Source organism: Grammomys surdaster, unplaced genomic scaffold (assembly GCF_004785775.1).
Source record: "Grammomys surdaster isolate TR1022 unplaced genomic scaffold, NIH_TR_1.0 129, whole genome shotgun sequence".
NCBI classification, from domain to species: Eukaryota; Metazoa; Chordata; class Mammalia; order Rodentia; family Muridae; genus Grammomys; species Grammomys surdaster.
Genome location: NW_021604587.1, coordinates 16204614 through 16221196, shown reverse-complemented (window position 1 = coordinate 16221196; position 16583 = coordinate 16204614). Strand labels below are relative to the sequence as shown.

The following is a 16583-nucleotide window of genomic DNA, read 5'->3' as shown; positions in this document are numbered from 1 at the left end:
AAAAAAAAACACTCAGATATTAATACTAAACTGGTACATGATCTGAGTACTGAAGAGGCTGAAACAGGAGGGTTGCCATGAGTTCAAAGCAAACCCAAGCTTCAGAATGAAACACTGTCAAAAAAAAAAAAATCATGCTGAACTCAGACTTATCACATGTGAGACTGCCACACTTGTGAATACAGCTAGATCTCTCTCTCTCTCTCTCTCTCTCTCTCTCTCTCTCTCTCTCTCTCTCTCTCTCTCTCTCCTCTCTCTTCTCTCCCTCCCCCCCCCCATCTATGGGGAGAGTAAGGAATTCTCAAGTGAGCCTGCCAAACCCTAGATGTTTCCTGTTTCTGATAAACCTACATTGAAAATTCCTTCAAGAAGATTCTTGGCTTTAATATGCTCAGAGGATAATTCCGTCACTTGATAGCTGTCTGGTGTATCCTCCTCTGTGCCAAGCACTAACCTTGCCCATAGGAAAACAGCAACAAAGCAGAGACTCTTGGTTTGGTTTGGATTCTGAGGCGTGAGATGTAAGGCCCAGACTTATTAGAACTCACAGCAGTCCTGTTTCAGCCTCTACCTCCCAAGTGCTGGGAGCACCAACGTGCACTTCCTCATGCCTGGCTTTCCAGAGGCTCATTCCTTGTCTCCAGGGCTCAAACACTGAGTCAGCTATGTCAAGTCTCTGTTCCTGCTGCAGCGTCTCAGGAGTCGTCCTGACTAGACCCTGACTCAGCCCCTTGTGTTAAGTTAGCTACTTAGGACGGGTGTACTCACAGATCCACACAGCTGCCCCTGAAGGTGACTTTCTGAATTCTGGGGAATTAGGTCTACATCTGTGGATAAAGGTTCTCCTCCGTGAAGAGGCTCACACCCCACAGCACCCTGGGTCCATTATAGCAGCCTCTGAGTACAGCTGCCAGGCTTCCCATAAGATCATCCCCAGTTCCAAATTCCACTACGTTGTTGAAGCTCAAAGACATGGCGTAACTACCGTGCAATATTTCCTAGACCAGATGTAGTTTACCAAGTGGGGTAATTCTTGTTTTCATGGGACAGAGTGAAACATTTGCCCAGTCTGTCCTAAGAGGATGGGAATGAGCTGTGTATTTTTGACTTACTTTTCTCCTAAAGGAAAAGCCACGGAGGGCGGTGGGGGGCTGACGCCATGACTTTCACACGTTTGTTCTGCAGATGTCAAGGGGCTTCCACCATGTCAGTGCTGGACACTGATGCCTTCTTCTTCATTTTGCAGATCAGCCATCATGGCGAACCTTGGCTACTGGTTGCTGGCCCTCTTTGTGACTACATGGACTGATGTTGGCCTCTGCAAAAAGCGGCCAAAGCCTGGAGGGTGGAACACTGGTGGAAGCCGGTACCCTGGGCAGGGAAGCCCTGGAGGCAACCGTTATCCACCTCAGAGTGGTGGCACCTGGGGGCAGCCCCATGGTGGTGGCTGGGGACAACCCCATGGTGGTGGCTGGGGACAACCTCATGGTGGTAGTTGGGGTCAGCCCCATGGTGGTGGCTGGGGTCAAGGAGCGGGTACTCATAATCAGTGGAACAAGCCCAGCAAGCCAAAAACCAACCTCAAGCATGTGGCAGGTGCTGCTGCAGCTGGGGCAGTAGTGGGGGGCCTTGGTGGCTACATGTTGGGGAGTGCCATGAGCAGGCCCATGATCCATTTTGGCAACGACTGGGAGGACCGCTACTACCGTGAAAACATGTACCGTTACCCTAACCAAGTGTACTACAGGCCGGTGGATCAGTACAACAACCAGAACAGCTTCGTGCACGACTGTGTCAATATCACCATCAAGCAGCACACGGTCACCACCACCACCAAGGGGGAGAACTTCACGGAGACGGACGTGAAGATGATGGAGCGTGTGGTGGAGCAGATGTGCACCACCCAGTACCAGAAGGAGTCCCAGGCCTATTACGACGGGAGAAGATCCAGCGCCGTGCTTTTCTCCTCCCCTCCTGTGATCCTCCTCATCTCCTTCCTCATCTTCCTGATCGTGGGATGAGGGAGGCCTCCCTGCTTGTTCCTTCTCATTCTCGTGGTCTAGGCTGGGGGAGGGGTTATCCACCTGTAGGTCTTTCAATTGAGGTGGTTCTCATTCTTGCTTCTCTATGTCCCCCATAGGCTAATACCCTTGGCACTGACAGGCCGAGGGAAATGTACAGTAGACCAGATGCTCTTTGCTTCAGGTTCCTTTGATTGAGTCCATCATTGGCCAATGCTAACACCAGGCCAATAAGAATATAACACCAAATAACCACTGGCTAGTCGGGGCTTTGTTTTGGTCTAGTGAGTGAATACTGGTGTAACCCCTGACTTGTACCCAGACTACATGGTGATAGTGATACATATAACGTAGCATAGGTGAAGGGTTCTACAACCAAAGAAGCCACTGTTTGGGCATGGTGCCCTACCTGGGATAGCTAGAACATCCACATGTGGAATTCTTTCTTTACTAACATAAACTATAGCTGATTGAAGGGAACAGAAAAAAAAATCAAATTATCCTTCTGATGTTGAAAGCAAACCTTTGTTAATTCCCTAGGCACTAGAATGATTTTTAGCCTTGCTTGGATTGAACCCAGAGATTTTTGACTCTGAGGAGAGCCAACATTGTAAAACACATGGTCCTCCTGTGACTGGAGAGATAGCTAAGGTACAAAGGCAAGACGCTGGAGTTTCTTAATTTCTGTCTCATAATTATCAAAAGCTAGAATTAGCTTGTGCCCTAAGTTTCCGTACTTGTATTTGAACTGGACAACAAAGAGACAATCTAAGCATTCTTCTAGGCTGCCGATGAGAGAAATAGGCTCCATTCCAAAGTAGAAAAGAAATTCTGCTAGCATTGTTTAAGTAAGGCAAAATTTGTTTATTAAATTGTTTTGTATTTCCCCCAGCAGACATAAACACAACCCTATGATAGCTTCAGCCTACACTGCAGGTTTTCTGTGTAGAATATATAAAATATAACTTCAAGCTTGGGCCTTCTGTTTTAAAGTATCTGAAGTGTGGGACGCGCTGGCCGTTCCATCGGGTACTAAATGCTTGCCGTGTGACCCTTGGGCCCTCAGCGTGCACTCAGTTCCATATGAATTCAAAGTAGACCCTTAGCTGGTCTTTGAATCTGCATGTACTTCACATTTTCTATATTTGTAACTTTGCATGTATTTGTTTTGTCATATAAAAAGTTTATAAATGTTTGCTATCTGACTGACATTAAATAGAAGCTATGATGAGCACCCTACAGGGTTTGTTCTCTCTTCAATGTTCCTGGCCCTGCGTTTGTCGCCAGGATAGCTTAGGCTCATCCGAGCCAGGGAGTGGCTTACTTCACATCTCTGTCCCCGAGGGGCCTCAGGTCTTACCTCTTGTCTTATCTTGTTTCCACAGACTTTGCACTTTCCTTTAAATTGTACTTAGCCCTGCTGAAACACAAAAGTACTCCTGGGGAGGTGGGCTGGAAAGAGGAGACGAGGGGGGTGGGGAGTAAGGCTCTCCTGCTCTGGAAGAGGCTTTTTTTTTTTCACTGTGTGTCAGTGGTTTTGCCTACATATATGATTGTTCACCGTATACATTGCCCTCAGAGGTCAAAAGATGGCGTCAGATCTCCTGGAACTGAAGTTAAAAATGGTTGTGAGCCACTATGGGTTTTGGGACTCAGCTCCAGGGGGAGTGTTTTTTGTCCTGAATTCAGATTTATTTTGTTTCTTTCCTCTATCCCTTCCTCCTTCCCTCCTTTCCTATTTACTTGGTCCATGCTGTGGTGATTGAGCCTAGGGCCTCAGACATACTGATCTATACCTCAATCCATAATTATTTTGAGATCATGTTAATTTTTCTCACTGAACATCAAAGGCTTGTCTGGAACTCACCAGGTAATCCAGTCTGGACTTGAACTCAAACAGAATCTCCTGCCTAGTCTCCCTTGTGTTGGGATTATAAATGTGATCTCTCATGCCTGGCTTAGATATAATTTTTTTTTTTTTTTACTTTTGAGACAGGATATCTTTACATAGCCCTGGTTGTCCTAGAACTTACTATGTCAAACAGGCTGGCCTTGAACTTACAGAGATCTGCCTGCCTCTGCCTCCTGAGTGCTGGGATTACAGGTATACACAACTTAGAAACAGATTTTCTTGACTAAAATGAAACTTAAGCTCCAAAGTGCCAATTTTAAGCCCCCATAACTCAGGCTTTGCCATTTCAGGTTCAACCTTTTGGCCCAAAGGCCACACTTGCAATTCACTCTGTATACCTGTGTCTATTGTAAGAGAAGGTAGGGGCTCATTGTACAGGTGTCTATTGTGAGGGAAGGCACGGATTCACTGTACAGTGTCCATTGTGAGAAGACACCAGTGCAGCCATGTGATTGCTCACCTGGTGGAAATTTTCCTGAGCAGCTGTCATGTACAAAGGTACGAAACCTTAAGAAGAGGTGATGGAAACCACAGTGTACCATCTCACATTTGCTCCTGCTGTGATAGCGCCACCTGCAGGCCCATTAGGATCAACCAACCCTGCTGGGGAAAATCCCACTGGGAGAAAAAAGGCAGTCCTGATATTCACAGGCCATCTTGGAGAGCTCTCAGGGAGCGACTCCACCAAGCAGGAGAGAAGCCTAGAGACAAAGACCTGGGCAAGTGCTTCTTCTTAAGGTCATGGAGGAGTACACAGAAGGCAGTGGGGGATGGGGCGACTTGGGGGTGTGTTTTGATGCTATTAGATCAGTCAGCAGCATAAGGTAGCAGCTTTGACCAGAACAGGTCTTATCACACTGGTTCACCTGCGCCGTTGGACAGGGTACAGGGCTGTTTGTAGAGAATGTTGAGGCATCGATGCCCACTTCCTGCAGTGCTCAGAGAGTCAGTTGATTTCATACCAGAAATGAAAGGATAACACCTTGAGATAGCATCAGTCACAAAACTAAGAACAACACAAACTCAGAAGCTTGACTTAACTGAAAATGCCCCTCAGAGTCAGTCCTTAAAGTTCTTACAATCATTTTCGTGCTACCTTTTGGACATTTTTCTACTTATTTAGAAGTAAACTCTTCATTGTCTGGCAATCATAATTTTCTCAGCTGCCCCACTAACCAATAAGACGACTCCAGAGTGAGTGGTCACCACCTACCGGCCTGCCTTTCAAGAACTGCAAGGTCTACAAAAAGGATCTTAAAGAGTAACTAGTTCTAGGGAAACAGCTCTGTCAGTGCTTGCTGGGCAAATATAAAGAACCACTCAATCCCCAGAACCCACGTTTAAAAGCCAGATGCAATGGCGTTCACTTGAGTGCAGCAGGCCCTGGGAAGGTGGACTTGCCGACTAGCCAAACTAGCCTACTCAAGGAGCTCTGGGCCAATGAGAGAACCTGTCACAAAAATAAGCAAAGCAGATGGCTCCTGAAGAATGACACCCAAGACCGCTAGCCTCCATGTGCACCCAAACGTGAACACACACCCACAGAGAGGTTTTTTTTAAAGAACTTAAGTAAATATGACTGTCTGTCCCTAACAGAGTGTTCTAGAGAACAGCCAGGTACTGCCTTTATCTCTCCTTCTCCTTCAAGGACTTCAAAGTGTCCCCTGCCTTTGGAAGGAAATAGCTCTGTGCTGCTATCTACTCCATTGGGAGCCTTAATCCAGGACCCCAGCTTTTCCAGGCCTACAGCCTGACCTGACCAGCTGACCCAAACAATTTGTGATCATTTCCACCTACACCAGATGACCTCTCTGGCTGCCCAGAACTCTACCCCACACTGGACTCTGGCTGCTCTAGCCTAGCTCCAACCTTTGTATTCCTATGAGTTCTCCCCACATTATCCAGGGAAACCACCATCTGGCTGGCTCTCATGGTTTTGTAGGATGCCGCTTGAGTGGAGCAGGACTCCTTGAACTTGAATGTACATATGAATCTGCTGGTACCAACTGTTGGGTCTTACAAGTTCCTAGATGATACTGTGTTGAACTCATGGGCCACTAGCACAAGTCCTTGTATGTCCCCACACTGGAAACTACATCTGAAACCCCTGGAGAACTTGTTATATAGAGTGATGGGTCCCACCCATAGAGTTTCTGATTCCCAAGACCTGGGATGGGGCCTGGAAATGTACATTTCTAACAAATTCCCAGGTAATAACATGTTGCTGATGTAGACATTATGCAGCGAAATCTCCTGCCCCTCAGGAAGATCAAGAAACCAAAGGCTGTCTAGCCCTGACATACTCACAAAGCCAGAGACCAGATATCTGTCTAGGAATACTCTCTTAGAAGGAGAGCATTGGACAAATGACAAAAGGCGTGTGGAGGGGGTGGGTAAGCCCTGCTGTGTGAAAGCTCTGCAGCCCAGCCCTAGTCCTGAGGTCCACCCTCAGTGAGGGATTTAACTAATCAAGATGAGAGCCATCCCCCCAATGCAGGCTGCTCAAACCCACATGGGCCTAAGTCACTTAGGCTAGCACAGGCCCTGAAACTGCAAGCCTGGGGCGGGCTCTGTAGTTCCCAGAGTCTGTGAGGTCTGCAGGCTCCCAGATGGATAAATGGCTGCTGATCTGAAGACCAGAGGCTAAAAACCAAGGATGCCAAGGTTCAAGTCACTCATACTCCTCTAGCCTTGGACAGGCATTTGGTGGAATCATCATTGAGGGTGGGCACAAAGCCTGGCAAACAAATCTTGAGCTCTCGTCACTTTGTTTGTGAGGGAGGTTTATGACAGAATCTTATGTAGCCCTGACTGACTCATGGAAATCCTCCTGCCTCTCAGGACCAGCTACCCTTTATCACTTCTAAGGAGTTTCTCCTACTCAACAGAATTAGTGCCCTGCTGGCAGTGGGGCTTGTAGCTGAACTGCCATCATCAACTAACTTCGCTGATGAGCTCTCTAAGGAAGACCCAGACTCTCCTGTCCATTCATTGTCTAAGACCACCCAGTCTCTTGGCTCTTCAGCAGACTCACTTTCTCTGAAAGTTGCCCACGAGTCCTGCAAGGGAACAAGGAAGGTGGCATTTGGGGCCATGTGGTTTCTCCAAGATGGATACAGGCCTCATGGATTGCAGAGGTATATGTGAGATAGATAGTAATTTTCTCTTCAATATCATGGATTCTAGGGACTTCCGAGGCTACCTGCCTCAAAGTCAACATCCAGCAGAAAGAGGCCCCTGCCTCCCATCCCATGAACCCAGGACCGATTCTTCCAGCTGCTGCTTCTGAGTCCAACATCTCATGATACTTTGGAATTGGGCCTCAGAGGTCCATTGCTGTCCCACAGGGCCCCAGGTCACACTGTTTCTGAGATGCTGACTTCTCCTTAACATCTTAGGATCCAAGTTTGAGCCTTGGCATACACTGAGTGCTTGAAGAGTCCCCTGCAGGTCTCTCCGCTGATCTGATTGTCTTTTTTCCAAAACCATATCAGGTATCAAGGATGCTGGAAATCTCTGCCCAAAGACCAGGCCTCTTATGCCTCTTAATCTGTCTGCTCTTTCCTGGATGGACTTCACCTCATGAAGATTTGACTCTGTGTCCCACAAATAGCCAAAGTTTGGCTGTGAGGGACAAAGGGACTCAGAGAAAGCTTAGGTGTGTGAACTTAAAGTGTTCATATCTGTGAGCTCAAGACCCTTCTACAGGATGCAGTGAGGTAGGGAGCGGAGGGGTGGGCACAGACCAGGGGTCTCCCCTTCAAATTCTTTCTCTCAGCCCTAGAAATAGCACAGATTTTTACAATAAAGTCATTACTTCTTATGAAAGCCCCAAATCACAAAAATAATTTTAAGTTCTCCTTTAGGATGAACTGATTGTTTTATGAGCCCAAGGTACCTCTCAAACCTAGACATAAGTAGAGTTTCACACTGCTATCTTTGAGTCAATTCAACTATCCCAGACAGTCACTTCTCACCGTCCAGGGACCTTCTTGGTGACCCTCTAGATGGTGGCCAGTGCTACAGAAATTTCTTATAGCATACATGTTAGTTATACTTTCCCTCACTGTCATCAACACCTGAAAGAGAGTTTAATGGAGAAAATGTTCACTGTGGTTCAGTTTCTGAAGTTTCAGTTCGTGGTCACGTGGCTCCATTGTTGTGGGGATGCTACGTCAAAGAAAAAGAAGCAGGCAGCAGCAGGCCAGGAGTACACCCCGAACACACCCCTAGGGACCTGCCTTCTCCTCCTGACAGCCCATTCAGTGAGAACTTATTAATGGACTGACTCATTGACGATTTGGTGTTGACGTGATTCAGTCATCTCTCAGTGATTGTATCCACAAGATAGGAACCACCCCTTCAACACATGAGCCTTTTGTGGAATACTCTAAATCTAAACCCTGACAAGCTGTCTCAGACTGTGAGGATCCCACTGACCACAGAGCCAGAGCATATGCACTCTCAAGGGGAACTTACTGACACTTGATTCTGAACTCTGACCCTCAGAGACGATTTGATTTTAACATTGCACTAAAGCGTATTTTAAATTTTAAAATACATATACAGTAGTCTCGTGAAACAGAGTATTACATAGCAGCTAAAAATTGTGCTTCAAAAATGCTCATTACTTAAGGAACTGTACATAATATACATAATATTTCAAAGTATAAAAAAAAATTTAAATTGCCTTCCAGTCTGGGCCCGAGCACTGAGCAGATCCCAGGCGGCAGCTCTGCAGCCAATCTTACAAATCCCAGAGGAAGCGGGCTTCCCAGGAGCTCTAACCTGGACAGTATCTTAGGTAAGAAGACAGCAACACCTGCCCCAAACAGGGAGTAACTGGAACCCACTGGGACACAGGAATTCACTCCTGGTCCAGAGCACTGGTTCCTTCCGGGCTGGTCTGAGCACTGAGCAGATCTTGGGACCCAGCTCTAACCCCAGTAGTAACACCCACCCCACACAGTTCTGAAACAACCAAGATAATAGGAAAGACAGGCTCTAGTCAGAGATAGGGCAGGTAGCACTAAGGAGATCCAGATGGCGAAAGGCAAGTGCAAGAACATAAGCTTCAGCAACCCAGGGTACTTGGCATCATTAGAACCTAGTTCTCCCACACTAGAAAGTCCTGAATTCCCCATATCACCAGGAAAGCAAGATTCAGATTTAAAATCACTTCTAATGATGATAGAGGACTTTAAGAAGGACATAAATAACACTCTCAAAGAATTTGAGGAGAACACAGGTAAACAAGTAGAAGCCCTTAAAGAGGAAGCACAAAAATCCCTTAAAGAATTACAAGAGAACACAACCAAACAGGTGAAGAAATTGAACAAATCCATCCAGGACATAAAAATGGAAGTAGAAACAGTAAAGAAATCACAAAGGGAAACTACTCTGGAGATAGAAAACCTAGGAAAAAAATTTAAATTGTATTGCATATATTATGAAACTCAGAGTACAAATGTATAATATAGAGAGAGAGCACATATATAGCCAGATATGTATTTTAAGAGAACAAAAAATGAAATATACAGGGGAAAGTAGCAGAAATAAGTTTGCCAGGCAGTTACTACAAGATGGTGATTTTTATTTCTTTTTGTACTTTTTCATATCTCCAAATAATATAGTGTAATGGCTACTTTTACGTTGTCAAGGGGTTCCCAGACTGAACATTAATCTGAGAGTGTCTATTGGAGTGTTTGCAGGTGAAATTAGCATTTAGCTCAGTAGCTGTGAGAGGGAGAGTGTTCCCACCTCTGTGTATGGCCAGCTTTCAAGCCCTTGCTGCTCTGACTAGAACAAAAGAGGGAGAGCAGGAGGATCTGCCCACTTTGCTTCCCTACCTGGCTGCATCAGCTGGGGTGTCCACCTCCTCAGCCCTACCACTGGGCTTTACACCAATGCTGTTGGTCCCTGGGCCTTTGGACTAGAAAGAAGACAGCAGATCATGGGATGTCATAGCTTCCTTTATTATATGAGCCAACTTCTCATAATGACTCTCTCACATACACATACATACAAATAACATGTGCATATTTTTTCCATATGTCGTGATACTTTGGGCTCTGTTTCTCAGGAGATCTGTTTTTCACAGTGAACAGATAATACTTCTATAGAGGGAAGGAGATTAGCAATTATTCTAATCCTCTCAGAGGATACCTCATGCTGGTCCACTGCCTTCAGGGATCCGGTCTTTAGCACTGACTCAGTCTTGTCCCTGTGCCTCACCCTTGTCACATCTGGCCTTACTTACTAGGTCCTCACAAAGGTCTCTAGTTTAAAAAGCTGATAGATGATGGACTCATCTGCCACCTGCCCAAAGGCACACCATTGGTTCTCCCAGAAATATACTCTGGAAATGGTTTGTCATTGGTTTACTGTGGCACTTAGGCATCTGGCACAGAAGTCACCTCCCTGCAATGGGCTTCTCTCTGTGCACAGCTGTGTCGTAGTCACAGCTCCATATAAGGACCTCGGCTTTGTTTGGATTATAGCTCACACATATGACCTCACCCTAATCACTTAATCTCTCCTTTACAGATCTGGTCTCCAAATGCAGTCACATCCTGAGGTACTAGGGGTTACAGTCTTGTCCTATACATTTGTGAGGGCACAATTCAGTTCTCGACATCATTTCTTTGTAAGCATTCTAGTAGTGTGCCTGTTGCTCTGCACAGGTCCTCAGACAGACTCATGATGGTACGGATTTTCTGAGTTCTCTCCCAGGAGATATCACTATCTGTATACTCTGTGCCCTTGCACAGATGGAAGTCATTGCTCAGCCCTCGCTTGAGGTTTGCCGAGGGTGCCACCTGCTAGTGCCCACTGCAGAGATGTTCCCATTCTGTATATAGCACAAACAACCACTGCACCACTACGTCTGGCACCAAGGGAAAAGTTTCGTGTTCAACCAAAATTGTTGTTTGGCTGATGTCTATGAAGATGCAAAAACTCTAAACCAGATAATGTCCCTCCCACACAGATAATGTGGCAAACAGTCCTGGCATAAAGCTAGACTAATTCTGAGTTAACCTGAAGCAGAGAGTGTTGGCTGTAATTCAGTGGGAGGTGTGGAAAGCTGGCAAGGTCCTCTGCCTTCACGATATGAAGCCCATCCCGTGGGCATGCCTACCACCCTGTTCACCAACACCACTCAGGCAAGGGACAGGTCCTTACATGCGGGAGGCATCCACTCAGCTTCACAATAAACCTCAGTTCTCCAGGGGCCCAACTTCAACAATGAGGGAAAACCACTTGGAAGATTCTAAGCCTCCAGGCCCTCTCTGCTGTGTGTCATCTTCCCTGGCTTTAGTGGACTCCTGGACCAAATAACTCAGTAACAGGGAGGACGACAAGCACAATTCTCCTCTCACAATCCAGCCTGAAAACTCTTTCTCTACACACCAGCTCACTAAACTGTGAATGATGAAATAGTACGCTCTAGTTCTTGAATGTGAACAGACTGAAAGTTAACGCAGAATCAAGCTAAGATCTTCTGGAGGATGAGCTCTGGATCGTGAAGGAGCGGAGGCACCAGGGAAATCCAGCAGCTACCTTCTCTATGCATTCTATGTGGCTCCTCACAGAAACTATTTCAACGCCTTCCTTCTGCCTGGTGGAAACTTGTTGGTTTTCTTCCTGCTGACTTCACATTCTGTCCAGGTGTTGCTTCTCTACCTCACAAGGAAATTATGCAGGTGAGGGAGGGCACGCCTTCGTCACACTCTTAAGATGTTTGGCAAGCCTGGGCTATGTGAATTCCAGGTATTGCAAAAGGAGGCTTCGCTTGGGGCTGAGCTTCCCAGAGCCCACGCTGCATTCCTCCACCTGTTCCCTCTCCTCTGGGCCTTGCTGAATCCTCAAGCATGGGTCATCCTGTCTGTGTTGTCTAGGATGACTTGGCCTTTCCTGTGGTGACTTTCTTTTGTATCTGGCCTTCCTCCCCTAGATGAACCTCACCTGCTTGTCACCTTCCACTGACTTTAGGTTCATATCCAGATGCAAAATCTGATTCTTTTTCCATATGTCAGTTAAAGTGAAATGAAGATTTAGCCAATCCTTGATATTGAAGACACCCATGTCGGAGGTGGATGTCACCATAAGGGTACTCCAGATGCCTCACCAATGGCCGGAGTTCCACTCCTAAGTATTTGTCCAACAGAAATGGAAACTATCTTTACCAAGACACCTACACAAGAATTTTCATAGCAATAGATTCATTCACAATAGATGAACAGAAATAGATTGTGGTCTGTTTATATAGCCAAATACCAGCAACAAGAATCCAAAGATCATATCTCTGACAATGTTGATGAATCTCATACACATGATGCTGAACAAAAGAAGCCAGTCATAAAGGAGAACCTATCGTGTGATTTCATCTATAGTCCGAACAAAAGACAAGGAAGTCTAGCCTGATATTAGAAGTCAAGACACTGGGTACCACTGAGGACCCGAGGATTGGGATAATCTATTATCTACATAGATAGAGGTATAAAGTTTGTTTTTTAAAATTACTAAATTGTGTCTTTGTGCATTTTTCTGTGTGTTATACTTCAACAAGAGCACTTGAATTATTGAGTCCTTGATTCCTACTTTTGCAAGATCTGGTTCCAAGAAGTGACCTTGGCAGTTTCTTGACTGCTCCTCAGCTTGGTATTTGCTCTCTCCGCCAAAGCTAACTTGCATAGAGCTTTGATTTGAGATCAAGGGTTATCACAGATCCAGTCTCTGGCTTGCTATTCTCTGCCAATTGCCTTTACGGCCCTAAAGCTAATGCTTCTGGTAGGCCACTAATTAACATGCTAACACACGCTTGTGCATTCAAACCAGCCACTGCACACTTACAAGGCTTTATACTATTTCAGGGGAAGAGCGTGTATGGAACCCTGTCCCCCCAAGTGTATGTGCCCAGCCGCATTTGCTAAGCCTTCATTGTAGCAGTTGTGACATGGGACCTGTGGCACCTCATGAATAGATGTGGGAACCAACTGTCATTGTCAACTGTGACCTTCCCCCCACCGAGATGCCCAGAAGGCATTGTCTGTCTAAGGCAAAGGGTTCTTCCCATGAGGGAGCAAAGGCTCACGCTGTCCTCTAGTGTGTTAACCTCAGTGGCTGGAGGCAGAACTCATGCCCAGCACCTGAGGACCTCCCTGAGCGTAAAGACCACCCAGGACTATGACAGTGACACTGCCTGTCCTCAGAAATGTCCTTTTGGACCTTTTCCTGCTGGTTTAGGGATGACGCGTGTTAGGGTCTAAGGAAACCTGGGCACACGGTTAACTGCCTGAGGTGAGGAGCAGCCTCTAGCCCTCCCTGCTGCATATCACCATGTTCCTTATAAACAACACACGTTTGCTTTTCATAGGATGTGGGTGGGGATGTATTAGTGACTTTGTTGTCACTATGACCATGTACCTGACACAGAGAAGGGGGGAGGATTTATTTTGCTGACAGTTTGAGAGAACATGTCCACGATTTATTGGCCCCTCCTTGAGGTAGTACTGGTTACATGCTCCCTGAGATGAATGTTAGGACATCCAGCCAGGACTGAGTTGCCAGAGAACGGCTGTCCATGGGGGGAATATTAGGGTGGACATCTTCTTTTATGTGATATGGAGTCCCTGCTTCCTTGATGAGCTACCATGTGACTATGGGATGCCCCTCAAACCTCTGGTGAACTACAGAATACGTGATAATCCCTACAGTATCACATATGGGATTGAACGCAAGCTGTGGTATCAGCTGTATGGCTTGTGTTGTGGGTAATGAGACGTGTAAACTAATCTGAGCTGTTTTCCCTGAAAGAACTTGCCTGTATAAGGGGGAGAGGGTTTACAATGGAGAAAAGGTACATGGATGTAGCCTACACATTCACCTCTAACTCGTCAAGGAAAGTAAAAGAAGAAGAGAGGAGATGGAGGCATTGGCTTGCTATTTCTTACAGCTAGTTGGGTGCAATGGCAAAAGAATGAAAATTAGATGTAGGCTAAAGAATCCTTCCTCAGATCCAAAACCATGGTGAAGAAGATAACAGATACCCTTGCAGACTGATCTTCCATATAAAGGAAGGGAAAAATACACCATCCAGTCTGTAGGCGGAACCTTAATTACGACCCAGTACCGAACACCTTGCACTCAGGGACACTCAGCAGCCAATCCACTCGAGCTGGAAGGACTTTTAAAGAAGCTCCAATAGCATCAGAGCCTGGTTTGTGAGACCAAGGAGGCAGATGGGATCCACTGAGCACTGTGGAAACAGGAAAAGTGGCTAACTCGACTGCCCAGCTCTCCTCTAGAGAAAGGATGCCTGACCTTAAGGAATGAATACACAGGGGAAACCAGGATGCAATGGACTGGCTCCTATTAGTCATTGCCCTGTAGGGTCCCTGCAAATGTCAGGGACTGACAAATACAGGAGGGACAGGCATTATTGGGGAGTTGAGTATGAGAGGGTAGTGGTTGATGCTCACTTCACTGAGCTGCATGGGGCTGGAGTCTCAGGGGGGTTAATGGAGAACTGAGGAGCAGGGGCCGGGGACCTCAGTGTCTTCGCTCAAATCCATGGTGGAATGTGATCCTCATGAGGTGGGAGAAGCTTGGGGGTCTGAATGATTGAGAGCAGCCTGGAAATAAGATTCAGGTGAGAGGAGAGGCTAAACCATTCTATTCTCCTCCTCGGCACAAACGCAGAGAGTGATCTCACACAGGGAGCTTTTGAAGGAGAGTCTATTTCATGTTGGAGGTTGAGTCTTGATGGTTGCTATATTTGTTTTTAAGTGTTCTTAGCTAGCCCAGGATCTAATCAAATTGAAGACGTTATCAAATAAAGACCCATTTGTGCATACTGGAGTTACCCCCTTTTTCCTGTCACATCTTCTCAACACATTTGAATTTCTAACATTTGTACATTCACAAGAGACATCCCATAGCCCCCGGAGTCCCGGAACACTCACATCCTAGGAGTGACCCATTACACCTAGGTAGCCTTCCTGTCATTGTCTAGGCAGGGAGACAATGCCCTTGGCTCTGGTCTCTCTGCTCCTGTAAAGAAGTCTCCCTCTTCCCCATCCTTTGAGGCTGGAAGGCCATGTGTGAGGCAGGGGCTAGATGTGCAGACTCGGCATCTGGCTCACACTTCAGTTTGTCTTGTTAGCGGCTTAGCTTCTAGAATTCCTCCTTATTCTCCAGCATGTTATGTCTTCCACCCTTCCTGGTGCCTTTGAGAACAGCCTTTGTTTATACTCCAGAGGAATCTGCAGTCTCTTCAGTTTTGGTGGTCCTTCCTACCACCCTCTGGCAAAGCCCTACTCAGAAAAGGACTAGAAAGCCGAGGGAGGTGGGCAGCGGTGGGGATGCTTCACAGGTGCAGAAAAGAGGGATGAGGCCCCAGAACTCACTGCCTCCAGGCTAAGTGGCCTTGAACCTGTCTGAGCCTGTGACACCATTAGCACTGAGTTGGTGAAATAGAAGATTCTGGGTCCTTTCCAGTTCTGCATGCAGCAAACCCTAATTATGTCCTTAAGCATGTGTATAACCAACAAAATTTCACAGAAAATTGCCTTCTGGTAGCAAAATCTTTTGGGTTTTTGTTTTGTTTTATTTTTGTTTCTCTGCATTAATTTCCAAATGATCTGCACAAGGCGGTGTTTGTATCATGTGTGTTCACATGCACAGAAAAGTCTGTAAGTCTACAAAGAAATACAAACATCTTTTTAAGAGAGGAAATGAAACAACCTTTAAAGTAAAACAAACAAACAAAGCAAAGCAAAGCAAAGCAAAAAGGTGGAGGTGAGGTGGGGGCACAGTTAGAAGTCCTCAATCCAAGGACAACAGTTCTTAGTTCTGTTGGCGTAGCTAATGAGTCCACCACCAGATGGAAAAATCTTTGTAAATTCTTCTGGCGCCATCTGCTGACCATTATAGGAAAAGCAGCTTGATTTAGCTTGCAGTGGGATACCATTGAAGGCAAAGACAGCAATTCTGTTTACAGGCAATCTTAACTATCTTTACCTCCAGAACTCACTTTTAACTTTGTCTTCCGGTAGTGATCACAACAGGCACACTCCAGAAAGTCCCTGTGTTTAAGGCCTTGGGACAGTCACGGGTACCTGTGAGCTTCCTGCCATGGGGCAGGGGGGCATGATTCTGGCTCTCTTCCCCACTGCACCTGAGCAGCAGGGAAGGCCCTCGCTTGAGGAGTGCATTTTTACTGCCGTCATCTGTGTGTAGCTGGTTCCTGACCTTCTGGTTCTACTTCTCCAGTTCTCACAGGTCTGTAACCTATTGGCCTTAGGGCTAACCTTGACCTCAAGTATCCCTAGGGACCCCAACTAGCCCAAAGTCCTGGGAGCTACTCAAGTTTGTCTTTCCCCTCACTTATTAGTCCTGCTTTCCCACCTACCCACTTTTCCATTTTTGTGGGCTCCGGCAACATGGCATGGGGGAGAGGGGGAGAACCCAGACAAATGGCAGTCCTTAACTGTCCCTTCCCATGAGGTTGCCTGAAAGAGGCCCCTTGCCACTGGAACTGGTCTTACGGGGCAGGACAACAGATGTGTCCAGCAAGGCTTCCTTAGGCCCCCTTAGCAGTGGGTATAGAAAGCTGCCCAAGTTGTAGTTCTGAATATTCTTCCCAGGCC

The 16583-nt window shown here is 46.5% G+C and overlaps 1 protein-coding gene across 1 annotated transcript in view; it reads left to right on the top strand.

The window, feature by feature from the left end:
- Positions 1-3260, top strand: part of Prnp (prion protein) — a 15435-nt gene extending 12175 nt beyond the window's left edge. Inside the window, exon 3 of the mRNA XM_028757107.1 lies at positions 1247-3260. Coding sequence (XP_028612940.1) covers positions 1257-2021 — 765 coding nt within the window. The 5' untranslated portion in view covers positions 1247-1256 and the 3' untranslated portion in view covers positions 2022-3260. The remainder of the gene's footprint in view (positions 1-1246) is intronic.
- Positions 3261-16583: the final 13323 nt, after the last annotated feature.